Source organism: Podarcis muralis, chromosome 9 (genome assembly GCF_964188315.1).
Source record: "Podarcis muralis chromosome 9, rPodMur119.hap1.1, whole genome shotgun sequence".
NCBI classification, from domain to species: domain Eukaryota; kingdom Metazoa; phylum Chordata; class Lepidosauria; order Squamata; family Lacertidae; genus Podarcis; species Podarcis muralis.
The window spans coordinates 26,449,470-26,465,598 of record NC_135663.1 but is presented as its reverse complement, the minus strand read 5'-3'; the positions used below and the strand labels follow the sequence as shown (position 1 = coordinate 26,465,598).

The window sequence follows — 16,129 nt, the reverse complement described above, 5'->3', positions numbered from 1 at the left end:
AGCTCCATTTCCACCATTTTGGAAAGGGTGAGGCTTCCCACCCCACTGACCATGTCCATAATTGCTCAACTCTCAACATATTGTGTCCAACAGAGCAATATAAACAAGGGTCATGGGTAGTTCTGATGCAGCTGTATGCTGTACTCTACCAAATATTAAATGACGTAATATTTTAAAAACTAAAATGTTTATAAGAGATAGGAGAACACTGAGGTTGTCTTTGGCTGTGAGGAGTTGACATTTGCAGGAAAGTGGGATATTTCCTCTCTCGAGTTTTTAGAACAGCTGAGCGATGAGCGATGCTTTTAGGCAGAAAAGGGGTCTGCCACCAGAGGTTTCCTTGTTGCAGTGGCAGAGAGCTCTGTGGTATTAATCCACAGCTGTAGGAAATGACAGGTGCTGGGCTGAGGCAGCCTTGGATCTGCAGCATCCCAAGTTTGCTTGCTCCTCTGATGCATATACAGATAGACACAAGTAGAATAATTATCTCAGTCCCAGAGCTGTTGTGGCTGTTTTCAATCCCATTGGGGGGGTGATAGATTTTTGAAATAACTAACTTAGCAATTCATAGTGGGATAGAAAAGTTGCTGTATGCCTGTATGCGGCTAGGAGCTACTCATGAAATCTGTTGCACTCTGTGAGATCATGTGAAAGTTCAGCAAGATCTTGCTGGAAATTGGTGCCACTTCTCTGCTTTGGGAGTTTATGCCACTTGAGGTGGTTGGTTCACTCCTTTTCCTGGCCTATACTGAGTGTAGGAACATGCTGCCCTGTCCACTCCACCCTCCCTCACAGACCACGTGCGCGCACGCACACACACACACACACATACACACCGGGCCATTTTGACAGCAGTTGTGGACACCTACCTGTCAATCACTTAACATCTAAGGATGAATCAGCAGACTTAAACTATGCTGCTAGTTGCTCCTTTGCACGTGTGGTTATCCTTTTTAAAGAGATGACTAAAAAAATAGTATGCACATAGTATTTATCACAGTTGATTTACGCAGAAGCTGTGGTGTCCATTTGTTCCATTCTTCATGGTTCACATTCTGCTGAAGCAGATGTTTTCAACGGGTCACCCACCATGACTCATCTCTTGTGCCTGAGGGGAGTTGCAACTAATCCAGCAACAGAGAAGTTAAATTTCCCCCTCACCCTTTTAATTGCCAACAATGAGCACCAGACTTTATTTGCTATTTTATTGCTTCTTATCCCTTGTAGCATGAGATCAATTAGTCAATCTATTTGTAAAATATGTATCTACAGGATTGGCCTTGCTTTTATTAACATATTTCCCCATGTTATTAATGAATATATAGCTCAGAACAATGATATTGTCATTAATCAGATGTGGCACAAATGTTTGTTTGGCTGCAGGAAAATGACAAATGAACATATGAAACCGCCTTCTACAAAGGATGACACTAGTCCAGTATTTTTTGTCCTCTGATTTGGTTCTCCAAAATCTCAGGCCTCTCCCACACCTTTTAACTGGAGATGGAATATCTTGAGTAGTATATTCAAAGCATATGCCACTGAGCAATGACCTCTCTCTCTTTCTAGTGCCTTGGGACAAGGATTCTATCTAAGTGCCGCTGCACGTTTACTTCATAGCATTGGTGATTGCAAACAGGTACTCTTGCCAACCACTACATATATTCTGGAAGAGATCTTTTGATATTTGCCCTGCTTCCCTCTCTTTCAAAAGCATCAGAGCACCTGACCCTCTCAAAAAAAAAAGTTGGTTATGCTTCTGTAACTATGCGGGAGTTTTTCCACACATAATACCTTTTCATGGAGAACAGTGCAAGTGTGATTCTAATGTAAGTGCTTCTTAAGGTATCTTATGTTATAAACCCCCAAAATCAAAGCAAAGAGGAAACATTTGCCTGTGGGATCATGCACATTCTGTGGGTTACCTATTGGGATTCATGCACAGGAGGGAATGTCTGCAGTTTGCCTGTCAAGTTGATGTTACTATATTCATAAAACAGTTACTATGTGGATAGCTCAGTTGGTTAGAGCATGATGCTGATAATGCCAAGGTTGCAGGTTCAATCCCTGCATATACCAGCATTGCAGAGGGTTGGACTAGATCAGCATTTCCCAACCTTGGACCTCTAGCTGTTTTTGGACTACAACTCCCATAATCCTCAGCTAGCAAGACCAGTGGTCAGGGATGATGGGAATTGTAGTTCGAAAACAGCTGGAGGCCCAAGGTTGGGAAACACTGGACTAGATGGTCCTTCCAACTCTATGAATTATCTATGTCAGAACAATTGGCAAACAATGAAACAAAACACACACATGACATCATTTCTGGAATATAACCACCATGCCTAGTAAGTAATGCACTGAAGTTGCTACCAATAAGACAACATCAAGATCCATTCTTTTATGAACGGAAAACAATAAACAGTGTCTTTTGTTTCCCATACTTTAAATTAAATAACCAAATGCGATTCTTGGTTATGCAGCGGTAATAATGATAGTAGTAGTAATAATATGTAGAGGTTGCTAAGTTTGCAATTATGCACCTAAATCAGCCCTGCTAAACTTGTACCAAAAAAAGGCATACAATTAGTGCTACATTTAACACTTGTACATTTTTATTTAATTAAATCAGCCATTGTACACGTTGCAGCTATGTATTGTTAGTGTTGTTGTTTTGTTTTGTCTTTTTTAAAATCTTTTTAACTAATACATGCCCTCATAGATATATTCAGTTAGTGTTATCACCATGGGAACAAGATGCTGACTCATCAACTTAAAATCACTTCTTCTCACAGTATTCAAGTTCTCTGATAACACAGCAAAAAATCAAAACCGATAAAGGAGGATAGCCATTATGCTGTTACACAGAACATCATCTGCACCGCAAAGTACACAACAGAAATGCGTTTCTTTTAGAGCCCCAGTCTTGAAGGTCAACCAATGATGTTCTTGACAATGAGAAATGAGCTATTGTGTGTCCTGAAATGGGTCTCCTTCCATTTTGGCAGTCACAAGTGCTTGCCAACCAAAAAGAAAAATGTTAGAATGGCACTTTGGGTAGCTTTCTTAGCAGGTGGCCAAACACCCTAAAACATTTCCTTTCTCTCCACATGGTTAGTTAAATGAGGAGGTGCCATTTGTAACATTTATTTTCGGTATTCTGAGCACTGAGTCAATTATTATTATTATTTTTTACAAGAAGGAAAATCTGGCTAGGTTTTGAAAAATATCAACCCTGGAGGACTTTACTCATCCTTGTTGAATATACTTTGTCTTTATCAAATAACTGATTCAAAATGTATATCATTTTATATGTATATATATAATATATATAATTACATATATATGTTAAAATGCAACAGAGCTCCAGACCACTATTAGAATTAGGTACAGACCACAGAATAATTCCAGAGTCGCATATGCCCTTCTTGGAAAAATCAAAGTGCAGACATTTACATGATGATTCCTGAAAGTTGGTTAAGGAATATAAATAAACGACGACAAAAAAACAAATGCCCAATGGATTCATATCCCTCCATAAGCAAATCTCTGAAGAACAATCTCAAATGGAAGGTTAAGCTCGGCTCGCTCAGTGCTGAGAGAGATAATCTGTTGACATGGTTACAAGAGGGTTGAGATTGTGTTTCCCAATGCCACATGCATAAACCAGGTTAAGAGAGAGTCTTGATAGAATGTGATAAATTTAGAGTAACCTTTCTTAAGAGTGGGAAAGGGTTTCTTTTCCCTTATCAAGTTATCTACAGTGCAGTGGCCAGCAGGAATAACCACCAATAAGACAGCGTGGTTTGCTAAAGCAGTGATGAAAACAGGAAATTACAGGAGTTAGAGCTTTTTGTTTGTTTGTTTGTAATGCACCTTGCCTCTTGTTCCAGTCTAAAAGATTTGAATACAGTATGCAAATGTGCCACAGATATAGCTGCTAGCAAGTTATACCTAACTGGGTATTTATTTCTTTAGATGGCTTCCCAGGAGTCATAAAGCAGGGGTGGCTGCATTCAGCTGGCAACAGCTGGAGTTTGAGGTTGCGGCCTGACTCTCAGAAACTTTCAAGTCAAGGAGATCAACAAACTGGAAGTCCTATAAACATGGGAGGCTGACATGCTTCCTTCTCAGTAGATCCATGTTGTATATTCAACGGAAGAGTAATTAATCGCTCTTCAACAGTTTCAACAGACTGTGTAGTTCTCGATCCTAAAAGTAGTCACAAAAGGCAGTGTTTGTTTCTTTCAGTCTTGTGAGTCCAAGCACTTTAGCTATTTACAGGTTAATGTTAGCATCCCTTTTTTAAAAAAAATGCACATACATTGTGATTTGAAGAGGCCTGTGGAAGAAGCTATGTTTGTATGGATCGGATGCAGAAGCAAAGGAACAACAAAGATGGCAATCTTGACAAGTTTCCAGTATAGCACAAAGTCAATGACTTTTAGTAGACAAACCATCCCAAATGAAGGATGCTATCTTTGGTCACAAATTAGCTTACAGATATTTGAAAAGAAAAAAGAAAGAAAAGAAAAACAACCCTACACTATATGCCAAGTTGAAATGTTAGTGTCCTCTAGTGATTATGTTATGTTATCTACAGCAAAAGAAGAAAGTGAATTCTGGATATTGAATGGATATGTGTGTTGGTCTGTGGGTGAGATTTTAGCAGCATCTCATTTGGCCTCTTTCTTCCACTCATCTTTGCAGAAATGTCTCAGTAGTTGCTGGAGGTCATGCTGAAGGTCATCCCGGGGTAGTGCTTCTGGTGTGTCCTCCAGCAGTTCCACATGAATACGGTTTCCATACTGGTCCTTAACCACAGTCCTCTTCTGGGTACTGGCTTTACTCATTGTTGTCCTGCAGGGAAATGATGGGTAAAGAGTGAGCAATCGTAGCATATGCTAAGAAGGAAATGGAATTTCCCTTTTCTAATAATAATGTTTTTGAGACATCATAGGTCCAATGAAATTGACTGCAGCAAGCATATGGATGTGAGCTGCCTTAACTATTCTAATAGAAAGGTGGAATATAACAACAATAATGTAATATTATTATTGATACTGATGCTAATAATACCACCAGTGAAAGCTTGTACCACAATATAATTTTTAACTTCAAATGAACATAATTGTTCATTTTTTGTTTTTTTGTTTTTTAACATGGTAAGATGCCCACCTTCTGGAACTGGGCCTTAAAAACACATGCTTCCATGCACAGCCATTAAAAGAGCTTGAAATAACCATGCAAACCTTGTCAGGGTGCTAAATCTAGCATGATGATAATTAAATCATGTTTGTTAAATATTTCTACTGCATCTGCTCTCAGTGCTGATTTACCTTCACCAATTAAGACCCATGCTATCCTTAGCCATGAACCACTTAATACTGTTCTCACACAGCTTCCACTATCACAGACAAGAGCTTATAGCTTGTATTCACTCTAGGATTTTGTCCTGTTGACTAGGCTAACTCCAAAATTTATAATATACTTGTACTTAGAAAGTAGTTAGTATTTTTTGCCCCATAGGGCCCACCTAGATTTTTTTTTGGGGGGGGGGGAATAAAGGAAAAAAAAACATTATTTCCCCCCCAGGCACGGGGCTGGGGCGGGGGGAAGCTCGAGCTTCCCCTGACCCCAGCCCCCAGAACAGGCTGCTATCGGCAAGCCTTGGGAGCCCAGCGGGAACTCCCGCCAGGCTCCCCAGGCTTGTGGATATCTGCCCGAAGCCCGGGGCACACTGCTCAGCGTGCCCCAGGCTTTGGGATGCAGGCTGCTATCCACAAGCCTAGGGAGACCGGCGGGAACTCCCGCGGGCTCCCAAGGCTTGCAGATAGCTTCCTGAAGCCTGCATTTGCCCCATAGGACGCACACACATTTCCCCTTCATTTTTGGAGGGGGAAAAGTGCGTCCTATAGGGTGAAAAATATGGTAGTTAGAAATGTCAACTGTCCCCAGACATGGAGTAAGGGCACATGATGCAGCCACCTTGCTGACATAAGCCAGTCTGCCTTGACTCAGTGCCTGGATGGGAAGCCACTGGGGAAACCCATATATATATATGTAACTTTGAGATCCATGATGGAGGAAAGGTGGGAGTTAAATATACTATTTTCAAAAAACTGGAAATGCCATCATTTTGCAGAAAACAAAAAACTGTGATTGCTAGCCTGTTTAAGGGTAGAACACATGCTTTCCTCCACTTTGTGAACAAGGCAGCAATCCCGTGTCACATTGGTGTTTCAAGGAAATAAATTCCTTTATCCAGCAGTATGAATTGTTGGCATATATTTGTCGCATGGCAAGTGACAACTGGCGGGGTGGGGGTGGGGACTGGTTCAGGAACTGATCTGTACCAACTTGTTCTGGAGACAGTTTTGACCTTTGAAAAGGTAGTTCATGGTATATGACTGTTTCCAGCCATCATCTTAAATCTGCTTTGGTAAATATCACAGTGACATCAAAGAGAACAGAATGTTAAATGGGGCTTGTCTAGTGAATGTGGGTGGTAAACATTTCTATTTTTTATTTTTATTTTTAGAAGGGAGCTATGAGAAATGACATCACCCCTCTCTTCTAAGACTTTCTAAAGTACATGAACCAAAACAGTTTCTGTCGTTTGTTACTTTAATCTTGCATGGGGAGTCTGTTTGCTTGTTATTTCCTGGGGAGCCGCCTTAGTCTAGTAAGGGCATCTACACATCTTCTTCCTCATGGCAGACAAAGAAATGAATGGACCATGCTGGATTTTCTTTGAATGCGGCATCTCCTTAACCAGCTAACATACCTCCCCTCTCCCTTATTGCTTTATTAAAGGGTTTCTTTATTTATGCAACCAAACCATTCCTTGGTCCCCATTTCATCCTTCCATCTTTTCTACATACATAGTCATCATTATGTATAGTCTTAAAAGTAGCCAAGATGCCACATAGTATATACATTGTCAGTCTTGACTATTGTCATGGTAAAGTCATAAGTGGGAAACACGATGGCTCCACCCATGTCTGTCTGAATGGCAAAGTGGAAGCTTGAGAAGACAAATTTCCTCTTCTGAACCTATTTTTAGTGATGCTTCAGTTGTGTTTGTTACAGAGAAAAAGGTCAAGCATAGAGTTCCAGTGAACATATTTCTGGAGATCAAAGCATGTAAAATTGACTTAGTGACTCCGAACCAAAATGTGAGGGGTATTTTCAGCCTAAATGTGCAGGTATGTGACTGAATCATACCTGCAAAATAGTGACAGTCCAGAAGTGGCCTTAGTGCCTATCACTTAGTATTTTCAAGAAAAGCTTAAGGTGATGAGATTCAAAGCTGACATTATTTCACTTCCCACACAATTTCTGTTAGTTTGTTAATCTTTTGCCATTAAGAAGTTCACTGCCATGCCAACCCAAACCTTTTAATAACTGAGCCATCCTCTTTCATGACCTCTTTCTCTACTAAAGGAGGGACTTCAATTTTCATTTTGTTACCTGCATAGTTCAGGGCCTAAAGTGAAACAAGAAACAGAACCATACCACAAAGGACTTTAAAGCACAGCTTAAATATTCCAACCTGATGAAATGCTGAAGGAAGTCCAGAGCCAATGAGAAAAAGAAAGTTAGCCAAAAAACAAGCAAACAAACAACATACCACCCACTTCAGCTTTTGCTAATGTAAAATATCTTGTCACTTACTGCCCATGGATTCAAATTCATTGCATTTTGACTGTCTAAAACATATAGGAGTCTTCTGTACTTACTGTGAATTTTGAGGAGTCACAACTGAATCTACATCTCTCTGCCACTGCTAGAAAAATGCATTATTTCCAGTAGCGATAGATGAACTTCACAGTCCTGCTCCAGAATACAGTTCCAAAAACTGGATTTTTGCACTCCCCCCTCCAGGTGTTATAAATTTCCAGCTCTTTCTCACCCCAGGACTAGTCCTAGATTAGTGAAGCCAGATCCTGCCTTTGCACTTATGAGAATCAAGATACATTTGGCAGTTCTGAAATGTCTTCCCAGGAAACCCATATAATCAAGACATACAATGTCTATTAGGGATGGGGACCTGTGGCCCTCCAGACGTTGCTGGACTAGAGCTCTTATCAGCCATAGCCAACATGGCTGATGGGCTAGGGATGATGGGAGTTGTGGTCTTCTGGGACGGAGGCTCTACATCCCTTGCCTATATTTATTTATTTTAAATCTTATACACTGCATAATTAATCTAATCTCAGATATCTAATCTGTGAACGTAGAACATCCATAAAACAACATAAAAACCCTTAGTCAACATATGGACAGTGGACCATGATAACCAATTAAAATGGCCAAACTACCCCAGGGTATCAGAGCTACTTTGGACATTTTGTGTCATTCTGCCAAGAAGTAAAGATGATTTTGCCCTAAATCAGATCTAGATTGTGTATGGCAGAATGCGTGATAAAGTAAACTTTGGCATCTACTGAATGTCTTGTGTGATTTTCAACAGCAGGATCACCCTCATTGCTTGTTGGTTTCCAGAGCATTCTTCTTTGAATCAATTTATAGGCAATTTATGGGTTGAATGGGAGGCTTGAGTACTTGATGGTAATTAATTACACTGCTAATGTAATTAATTTTCAGTGTCTCACCAGACTGAGGTGAACCCATTCTTGTAGGTCACAATGAATACGTGCTTGTGTGACAGTGTGAAGAAGTACTGCAGTGATGAAAGGAATGTGAATGTCTTTCTATGCCACCATTTTGACAGAAGGAAAAATGTAAATTTTAAGTGTGAAAGGAACATCTAATGAGAGTATTGGAAATTACTGAGCTGCAGATATTGAGAGTGTACTTCTGGTGAGAAACCTCCTGGATTGTTTCCTGAGTTCAGTTAATGAGTATTTTGTGGGCGGAGGGTCTCCAGTGAGATGGGAGGGGTCTGCTGCTGCAATAGTTGGAAAGCAGTGCAGATAAAGTAGTGACATCATGGAAAGGTGTTCTGGATAGTTAAACTGAGATATGGTGATGCAATTGGGTTAAAATAAAATGTGTTGATTTTTTTTTTATTCCAATCCTGATTTTCCTGCAGAAGACCTCAGGGTCTTCCTCCCAGTGGTATCCTACTAAGTCACTAATCAGCTGTACATCTGCTTAGCTTTAAGAATATGGCACCATCAGATGTTCCTAGAACATTAACTGGGTCTCATCATGTGTAATCAGCTGTACATCTGCTTAGCTTTAAGAATATGGCACCATCAGATGTTCCTAGAACATTAACTGGGTCTCATCATGTGTGTCATACAGGACATTTACAGATAGATATTATTTTAGTGGTTTTGTGTATTTTCTAATTTGGACTTTTTATTTTGAGTTGCTCTGAACATATTAGAAAGGACAGGTAAACTTTACTTAGGAACAAGGCTTCAAATGTACTTCACTGCAGTAAACTACCCCAGTATATGTATATTCTTCTTCCCATATGATTTTGCAGTGGTATTCCAGACTGACACTTCCAAAGACATGTTGAAAAGGCAATATTTTACCTCTTCAAAGTCATCTTTGGCTGAGGGAAGATCAGTTGCTAAGCTAGCATCTCCATGGTGCTTCTCCATTCGCTCCCCATGTACAACCGTAGTCTTCACAACTTTGCTGACCTTGCGGCCTTCCACTGGTTCAGACTGAAATTCTGAGGCACTCTGTACACTTGGCTCAGAAAAGGTCACCTGGTGAAGAAAGGTTTCACAGATAAGTTGTGTGATTGTGAGCACACACTACTAAGGAGAGCTCAAAACAAGGATTGCTAAGTTAACATCTAAAATGAATGATACTGAGTTTTGGCTTATCGTTCTAAGTGAATGTAATACATAAATTAAATTTAAAGATATGCTCAACTCGTCCTGGTTGCAAAATTTTGCAAGAAATCAATGAATCCTAAATTTCCTCACAAAATTTCTTCCAGGATGTGTAAACAGTTTACTATAGGAATTCAGATGGTCTTAGCTTGATGTAGACTTCACAAATCATATGGCAAACTCCTTCCAAATGAAAACCTCAATTCCTGCAGTTTCACTATGCATATCACAAGATGTAAATGCTCTGTGACAAATGCTCTATTTGTACTCCCCCCTCTGAATCTGACGGTTGCCGAGTAAGCAGTTCTCTGCATGTTGCAGAAATGGCTTTGGGCCCCAGCTAATGTGAGTACCTTGAATTTAGGAGAAGGCCAGTCAGCTGAAGATCCCATTAGCAGAGCGCCCATATGCTATCCTATTCAGCTGGGGGTTGGGCCAAGACCAAGTCAAAGTAGTCAAGGGCCTGGGCAGTTCCTACTGAGCTATGGGGAATGTTATTTCAGCCAAGAGTTGGGGCCATCACAGGCTTTATTTAAGCTGAAAAGGCCTTTATCACTGGTCTTCAGCTGGTCGGTCATGACCCAGTAGTGGACCGCAGCCAGTTTCAAGGTTGGTTGCAAGAGGAGCACTACTATCATGCAAATATGTGATAAAAGATTAAGGAATGGGTTCCCTAATGCAGGTCTGGGTGAAAAGTAGGCCCCAGGTCTGAAAACGTTTAAGATACAAAAGGAAGCCCAATCTTCTTGATGATCTGGTTGTTCTGACATCAAGGACTCTTGTCCAGTTCTATATCTTCTTCAAAGTCCTGTGATCAATTGGGTTTGGGGTCATGATACTTACTAGTTAGAAACAGGGATTTCTAATAAGGCAGACATGTGTGAGAATAGATAGAGGATTAGTTTTACTGTCTGATGTTGGAGAAAGCATCTCTCTACTCAGTAGGATACTACTCACTCTACCTCCTCCCTCACCCTCCACCCTCAGTGCAACTCTTAGACTGAATTGACATTTTCAAGGTTCCCTCCCAGGTGAAATGTTCAATGTTCTCCCAATGCAAGTGATAACCTTCCTGTCGATATTCCAGTCATATTCCCAGCAGCAAAGTGATTTAGAAAACATGATGTGCAGATTTTGAAATGGGTATGCCCTGGATTCATCTACTTACTTTTCACAATCTACAGATCACAACTTGCCCCTCTACATGTGCAACCTTAAAACCCAGGACATGTATGAAAAGGCCCTTAGAAGTGTGCAGACTTGCAACCAAGTGAGGGGAGGTTGCAACTTAAACACAATGGCCAGACGAAACTCTCTTGAGGTAATACTACTGTTAATTTTCCTAATTCATTTCTCATTCAATCAATCTAACTAACCTCTGATTGCTCGCTGTCACTCTTCAGTACAACTCGCTTTATGACTTTGGAATATCCATCTCCCTCTTCCACCTTAACAGGCTCCTGAGGTTCTCCTTGCATCACAACTTCTTCCTTTTCTGTGCCATCTGGTAAAGTGAATCGCCTGATGATTTTTCTAGTGACCTAATGGAATGACATCATTATTAAGAGTTTTAAAACAATAGCAGTCATAATGTACAATTTTGTAAGTGCAGCATCTTCTATTCATCTGCAAACAGAATAACCCTTCCCAAAGGGGCTGGAGGCATCACTATATCCATTCTATTAGCAGGTAATACGAGGTAAATGAAAGGCTAGATGTTCAAAATCAGTTCGCCTAAGTACCTTAATTCCAATGAACCTTAATAAGCTCACCTCTTTAAATAGTGGCTAGGCCTCCCAGTCAGACCATGGATTTTTTCCTTTGGAAGAGTATCTTTAGAAACTATTTTTAAAGAGTACGCCTTGCAGAAAGTATTTGTTATCAAGAACCTAGCAGAATCTCCCAGATCACACTTGCAAAACTGATGAGCATGTTTCACACATGTCTGTGCAGTACCATGCAAACTGGCCATACAGTGCAATCCTAGAATGGTTACTCACAAATGTCCCACTGTGCTCAGTGGGTGTTATCCAGGCTAAGTGTGCATGGATTGCAGCCTTGGATACTTTTATTACCAACCTTCACGCTGATTCTGATGTATTGTTTTCCACCAACAAAGCCCTGATATAGAGGAAAACTCATGCTGTTGAATGTGTTCCTGGGTTACTAACTAGGCCTCAAAGGTGCTCTGCAGGGCATCATAGAAGTAACTTATGTGAGATTGACAACTGTGGCTTCCTTTGTGACCGCATAGAAATTTTATTGCATTAGTTGTCACAGCCACTGCTGCCCCAGTTTGTGCCAGCTCGTCTTTCACGTGCCATGTGGAATGAGCACATATCAACATGTTAGTCTGCAGTTTGGGCCAGGAATGTCACTAAAGTATCCAGTTCCCATTGGAGATGCTTTCCATGTTACTATTGGAGTAGACACTGGGGAGTGCCGAGGATTTAGTCCAGTTTTTGCATCAAAAAATGCATTTTGTGAAGAAGTGTGCAAAAAATAATGCTAATGCAGAAACAGGATGGAATATATGTGAAACTGACACAGACCAGAAAAAACCCCAATCATTAACAGACACTGAAGGAGTCTCATTGTAGGCTTTTAATTTACCGTATTTTTCGCTCTATAACACGCACCTGACCATAACACGCACATCGTTTTTAGAGGAGGAAAACAAGGGGAAAAATTCTGAATGAAACAGTGGATGTATCATTTTTGTGCTTCATGCTGTGGCCACAGACATGTGATCTGATGGTGAATTTGGGGTAGCTCAATGCAAAGATCCTGAGGATCCATGTGGATCCATGCTTTTTAACCACATTTTTGCACCATTGCAGCCCCAGGCAACAGTGGGTGCGTGATTTTTGGGGGGCAGGCTGCTATGTGATCTGATGGTGAATTTGGGGTGGCCCAATGCAAAGATCCTGAGGATCCATGTGGATCCATGCTTTTTAACCACGTTTTTGCACCATTGCAGCCCCAGGCAACAGTGGGTGTGTGATTTTTGGGGGGCAGGCTGCTATGTGATCTGATGGTGAATTTGGGGTGGCCCAATGCAAAGATCCTGAGGATCCATGTGGATCCATGCTTTTTAACCACGTTTTAAGTGGGGAGGGAAGGAAAAACAAAGAAGGGACATGAGAGGGGTGTGCAGAGAAGCAGCTGGCTAAGAATGCAGGAGAGGGATTTAACAGAAGGGAGGAAAGAAAGGCAAAAGTTTCCCCAAACAGAAGCCAGCTCTCTCTCTCCTGCATGTTTTCTGGCTGCCTGCGAGGAGCACGGAGAGGAATTAGAAGGAAAGACCTCTGCTTTCCCCTCTGCTTGCCTGGAGGGGAGGGGATTTGCCTGCTCTTTGTTCCGTTTGAGCAAACACAGCAATGAAACACAAGCGAGTGGGCAGTAAGACCCTGAGGCAGAATGCAGGAAAGCAGCAACTTCCTCTTTTCAGGTTTCCCTCTCCGACGCAACGCACGATTTGATTTTTGCTGATTTTTGTTCCTGCACTCCCCTAATCGGCTCCAGGGACCCCCCCCCCACATTCGCTCAATAACACGCACAGACATTTCCCCTTCCTTTTTAGGAGAAAAAATCTGTGTGTAATAGAGAGAAAAATATGGTAACTCCACAGGACACAAAAGGGCCCAAGCGTAGCTTTAATTTACAAAGAAAACCCCCTGCTCTTCCTGCATTTCCCATTAAGTCAACATCTTAATGTTAAATTGTACCTTCTTCACCACAATATGGCCATGTTCATCTGTGTACTGCTCCTCTGTTACAGCTTCTGGTGGCATTTCAGGCATATCATCAGACTGTTGGTCAAAGAACAAAATTCATAAATTAAAGTGGTTGCTTTAAAGAAATTGTACAAAAGCGGTTAGTTGATTAAAGCAAGGGGGAAATGAATGAATCAGGAAGCACTGAAGCATAGTTGTTAAAATTCCATTAAAGGTTCTGCAAACCAATATTTTAAAACATGCAAAGAAACCTTGAACCAATAGGCAAACAGAAATCATTTGACCTAATAGGAAGTAGTGTTGAAGCAGCAACTCTTAGCGGGACATGGGACATTCTTCCTTAAAATGCACATTGGGTAACAACCCTATCGGGTTTCTCTTTTCTCTTCCAAGCTTTCCCAAATCAAAGTAGAAAAAGTTATCTATGTTACTCAATAGACATGCATTATTCAGGAACATGCCAAATTCATCAGTGCAATACCAGCCAAGGGGTTGCTTCAGGAACAGGAATTTGGGAAAGGGTGGGTCCTAGAGGTGTAACCAGGACATAATTGCCACTGGCACGTGCAGTAGTTCAACACTCCTGTACCTGAATAATCACCCGGCGGCGAACGACCCTGGTAGTTACCATCTCTTCCTCATCTGAGCTGGCCTCCAGCTCACCTAATTCCTCTGCTAGCTCCTAGTGGAAGCATGGAAGCATGGCTCTTATCATACAGATATAGTAGCATGGTGTGAATGAACAGCATTTGGCCCCTCTTCTATTAGCACAATGGAAACAACACAAATGCTCACAGCTTTAACAGAAGCTGCATTACTTCTTCCCTTGAGCATAACATGAGACACTAAAATTGCCTTTAAATGTGTGATACCATCTAGACTATTTTGTTGTTGTTGTCGTTGTTATTTGAAATCATGTATTAGCTAAGGTGCAATGTGCTTGAATAACTTGGATACGATCCAAAAACTTTTCATTCTCTATAAATCTAATCAGAGGAAAGCTTTCGTATTTAATTAATTAATTAAAAGGCATTTACATACAATTCACTGTTAAAAAAAAAATCTGTTGGCTATAAACTTTTTTTTTAAAGGGAAATTAACCTGGACAAGAGAAGTCAAAGAGAGAGAAAAGGCTTCTGATTGTGTGGTTTGTTCATGTATAATGCCAGGCCAGTCACTCCATGGGGGAAGTTAATTTCCCTAACCACGGTTTATATGGTCAGCATTATATGTGGACAAAACCAATGTGAGCTCAAGCGTTGTTGCTGAAGTGCATGACTTGGCTTGGAATGCAAATGGAGTGCCTCTCCCATTCCTCCCCACCTCCTGGAATGCTGCAATGGCACCAGGGAGTGAAGTTTCCCAGGATTCCTGAGTCCTCAGATTGTCCTCAGCAAGTGCCCTGGAAATAACATGCTTTGGGTGCATAAAGCCCACAGAGTGGGCATACTCAGCAGCATCCCAGATACAGAGAATATTGGAGCATGTTTCCAGGGTACTTGATGCCCATCCTCAGACACCTTATTTCCTAGAAGTCCTGATGTCTGGGATGTTGCCATTAGGTATTTACAAGAGATGCTAGCGAGAAAAAAAGGGAATGCAAATCTTTCCGATACGCCTTCATCAAACCTCCCCGCTGCCAGATACCTGGAAAGGGGCAGCAGGACAGGATGCAGGGGCTTGGGGAGAGGGGTGGGCTGAATAACATTTGGCTGACACACCCAATTTGAAGTAGGATAGGGTCCAAATTTCATAATTGGCCTTGGCAAAAAATGAGGTGTTTCTGTTTAAGGGAATTTGTGTATGAAATAGTTGCATGTGACAGGTCCAATTCTGAACAGAGCCAAAGAGCTTCCACTAATCACTAACGACCTCTCTGTAAAAGAAACGAAGAGGAACGCTGACATGTAGAATGTCAACACATCAATGTTTTGTTTGTTGCATGTACACCAATAAGAAAGGCACATATTGGCTTCCAAACATTTCTTGCATCTCCACCCCACCCAACCCTACACAGAGATCTGGGAATCTCCTTTGCATGCAGAAGATCCTGGGTTCAATTTCCAGAATCTTTAAGAAGGGCTGAGAATGGCTCCTGCCCGACATCCTGGTCAATGCAGACAATATTGAGCTACAGAGACCAATGACTTGGTATGGAGCAGCTTATAGGTTCCTATCATCTCCATACAGGGGAAAATGGCATCTGTGAAGCCCTTAAAAGGTAAAGGGACCCCTGACTATTAGGTCCAGTCGTGGCCCACTCTGGGGTTGCAGCACTCATCTCGCTTTATTGGCGAGGGAGCCGGCGTACAGCTTCCAGGTCATGTGGCCAGCATGACTAAGTCACTTCTGGCAAACCAGACCAGCGCACAGAAACGCCGTTTACCTTCCCGCCAGAGCGGTACCTATTTATCTACTTGCTATTTGATGTGCTTTCGAACTGCTAGGTTGGCAGGAGCAGGGACCGAGCAACAGGAGCTCACCCCATCACGTGTATTTGAACCACCGACCTTCTAATCTGCAACTCCTAGGCTCTGTGGTTTAACCCACAGCGCCACCTGCATCCCCTGT

At 41.5% G+C, this 16,129-nt stretch overlaps 1 protein-coding gene across 50 annotated transcripts in view; it reads right to left on the bottom strand.

Moving 5' to 3' along the window:
• Positions 1-2,593: 2,593 nt before the first annotated feature.
• ANK2 (ankyrin 2) overlaps positions 2,594-16,129 on the bottom strand; it is a 321,790-nt gene continuing 308,254 nt past the window's right edge. For 29 of the 50 annotated variants that reach the window (XM_077933941.1, XM_077933947.1, XM_077933939.1 and 26 more), the window contains 6 exons: positions 14,148-14,240; positions 13,550-13,633; positions 11,198-11,362; positions 9,513-9,692; positions 7,398-7,489; positions 2,594-4,860 (listed from right to left, as the gene is read on the bottom strand). In XM_077933941.1, coding sequence (XP_077790067.1) covers positions 4,677-4,860; positions 7,398-7,489; positions 9,513-9,692; positions 11,198-11,362; positions 13,550-13,633; positions 14,148-14,240 — 798 coding nt within the window. In that variant the 3' untranslated portion in view covers positions 2,594-4,676. The remainder of the gene's footprint in view (positions 4,861-7,397; positions 7,490-9,512; positions 9,693-11,197; positions 11,363-13,549; positions 13,634-14,147; positions 14,241-16,129) is intronic. The other 21 variants (XM_077933981.1, XM_077933969.1, XM_077933976.1 and 18 more) reach the window with 2 other exon arrangements.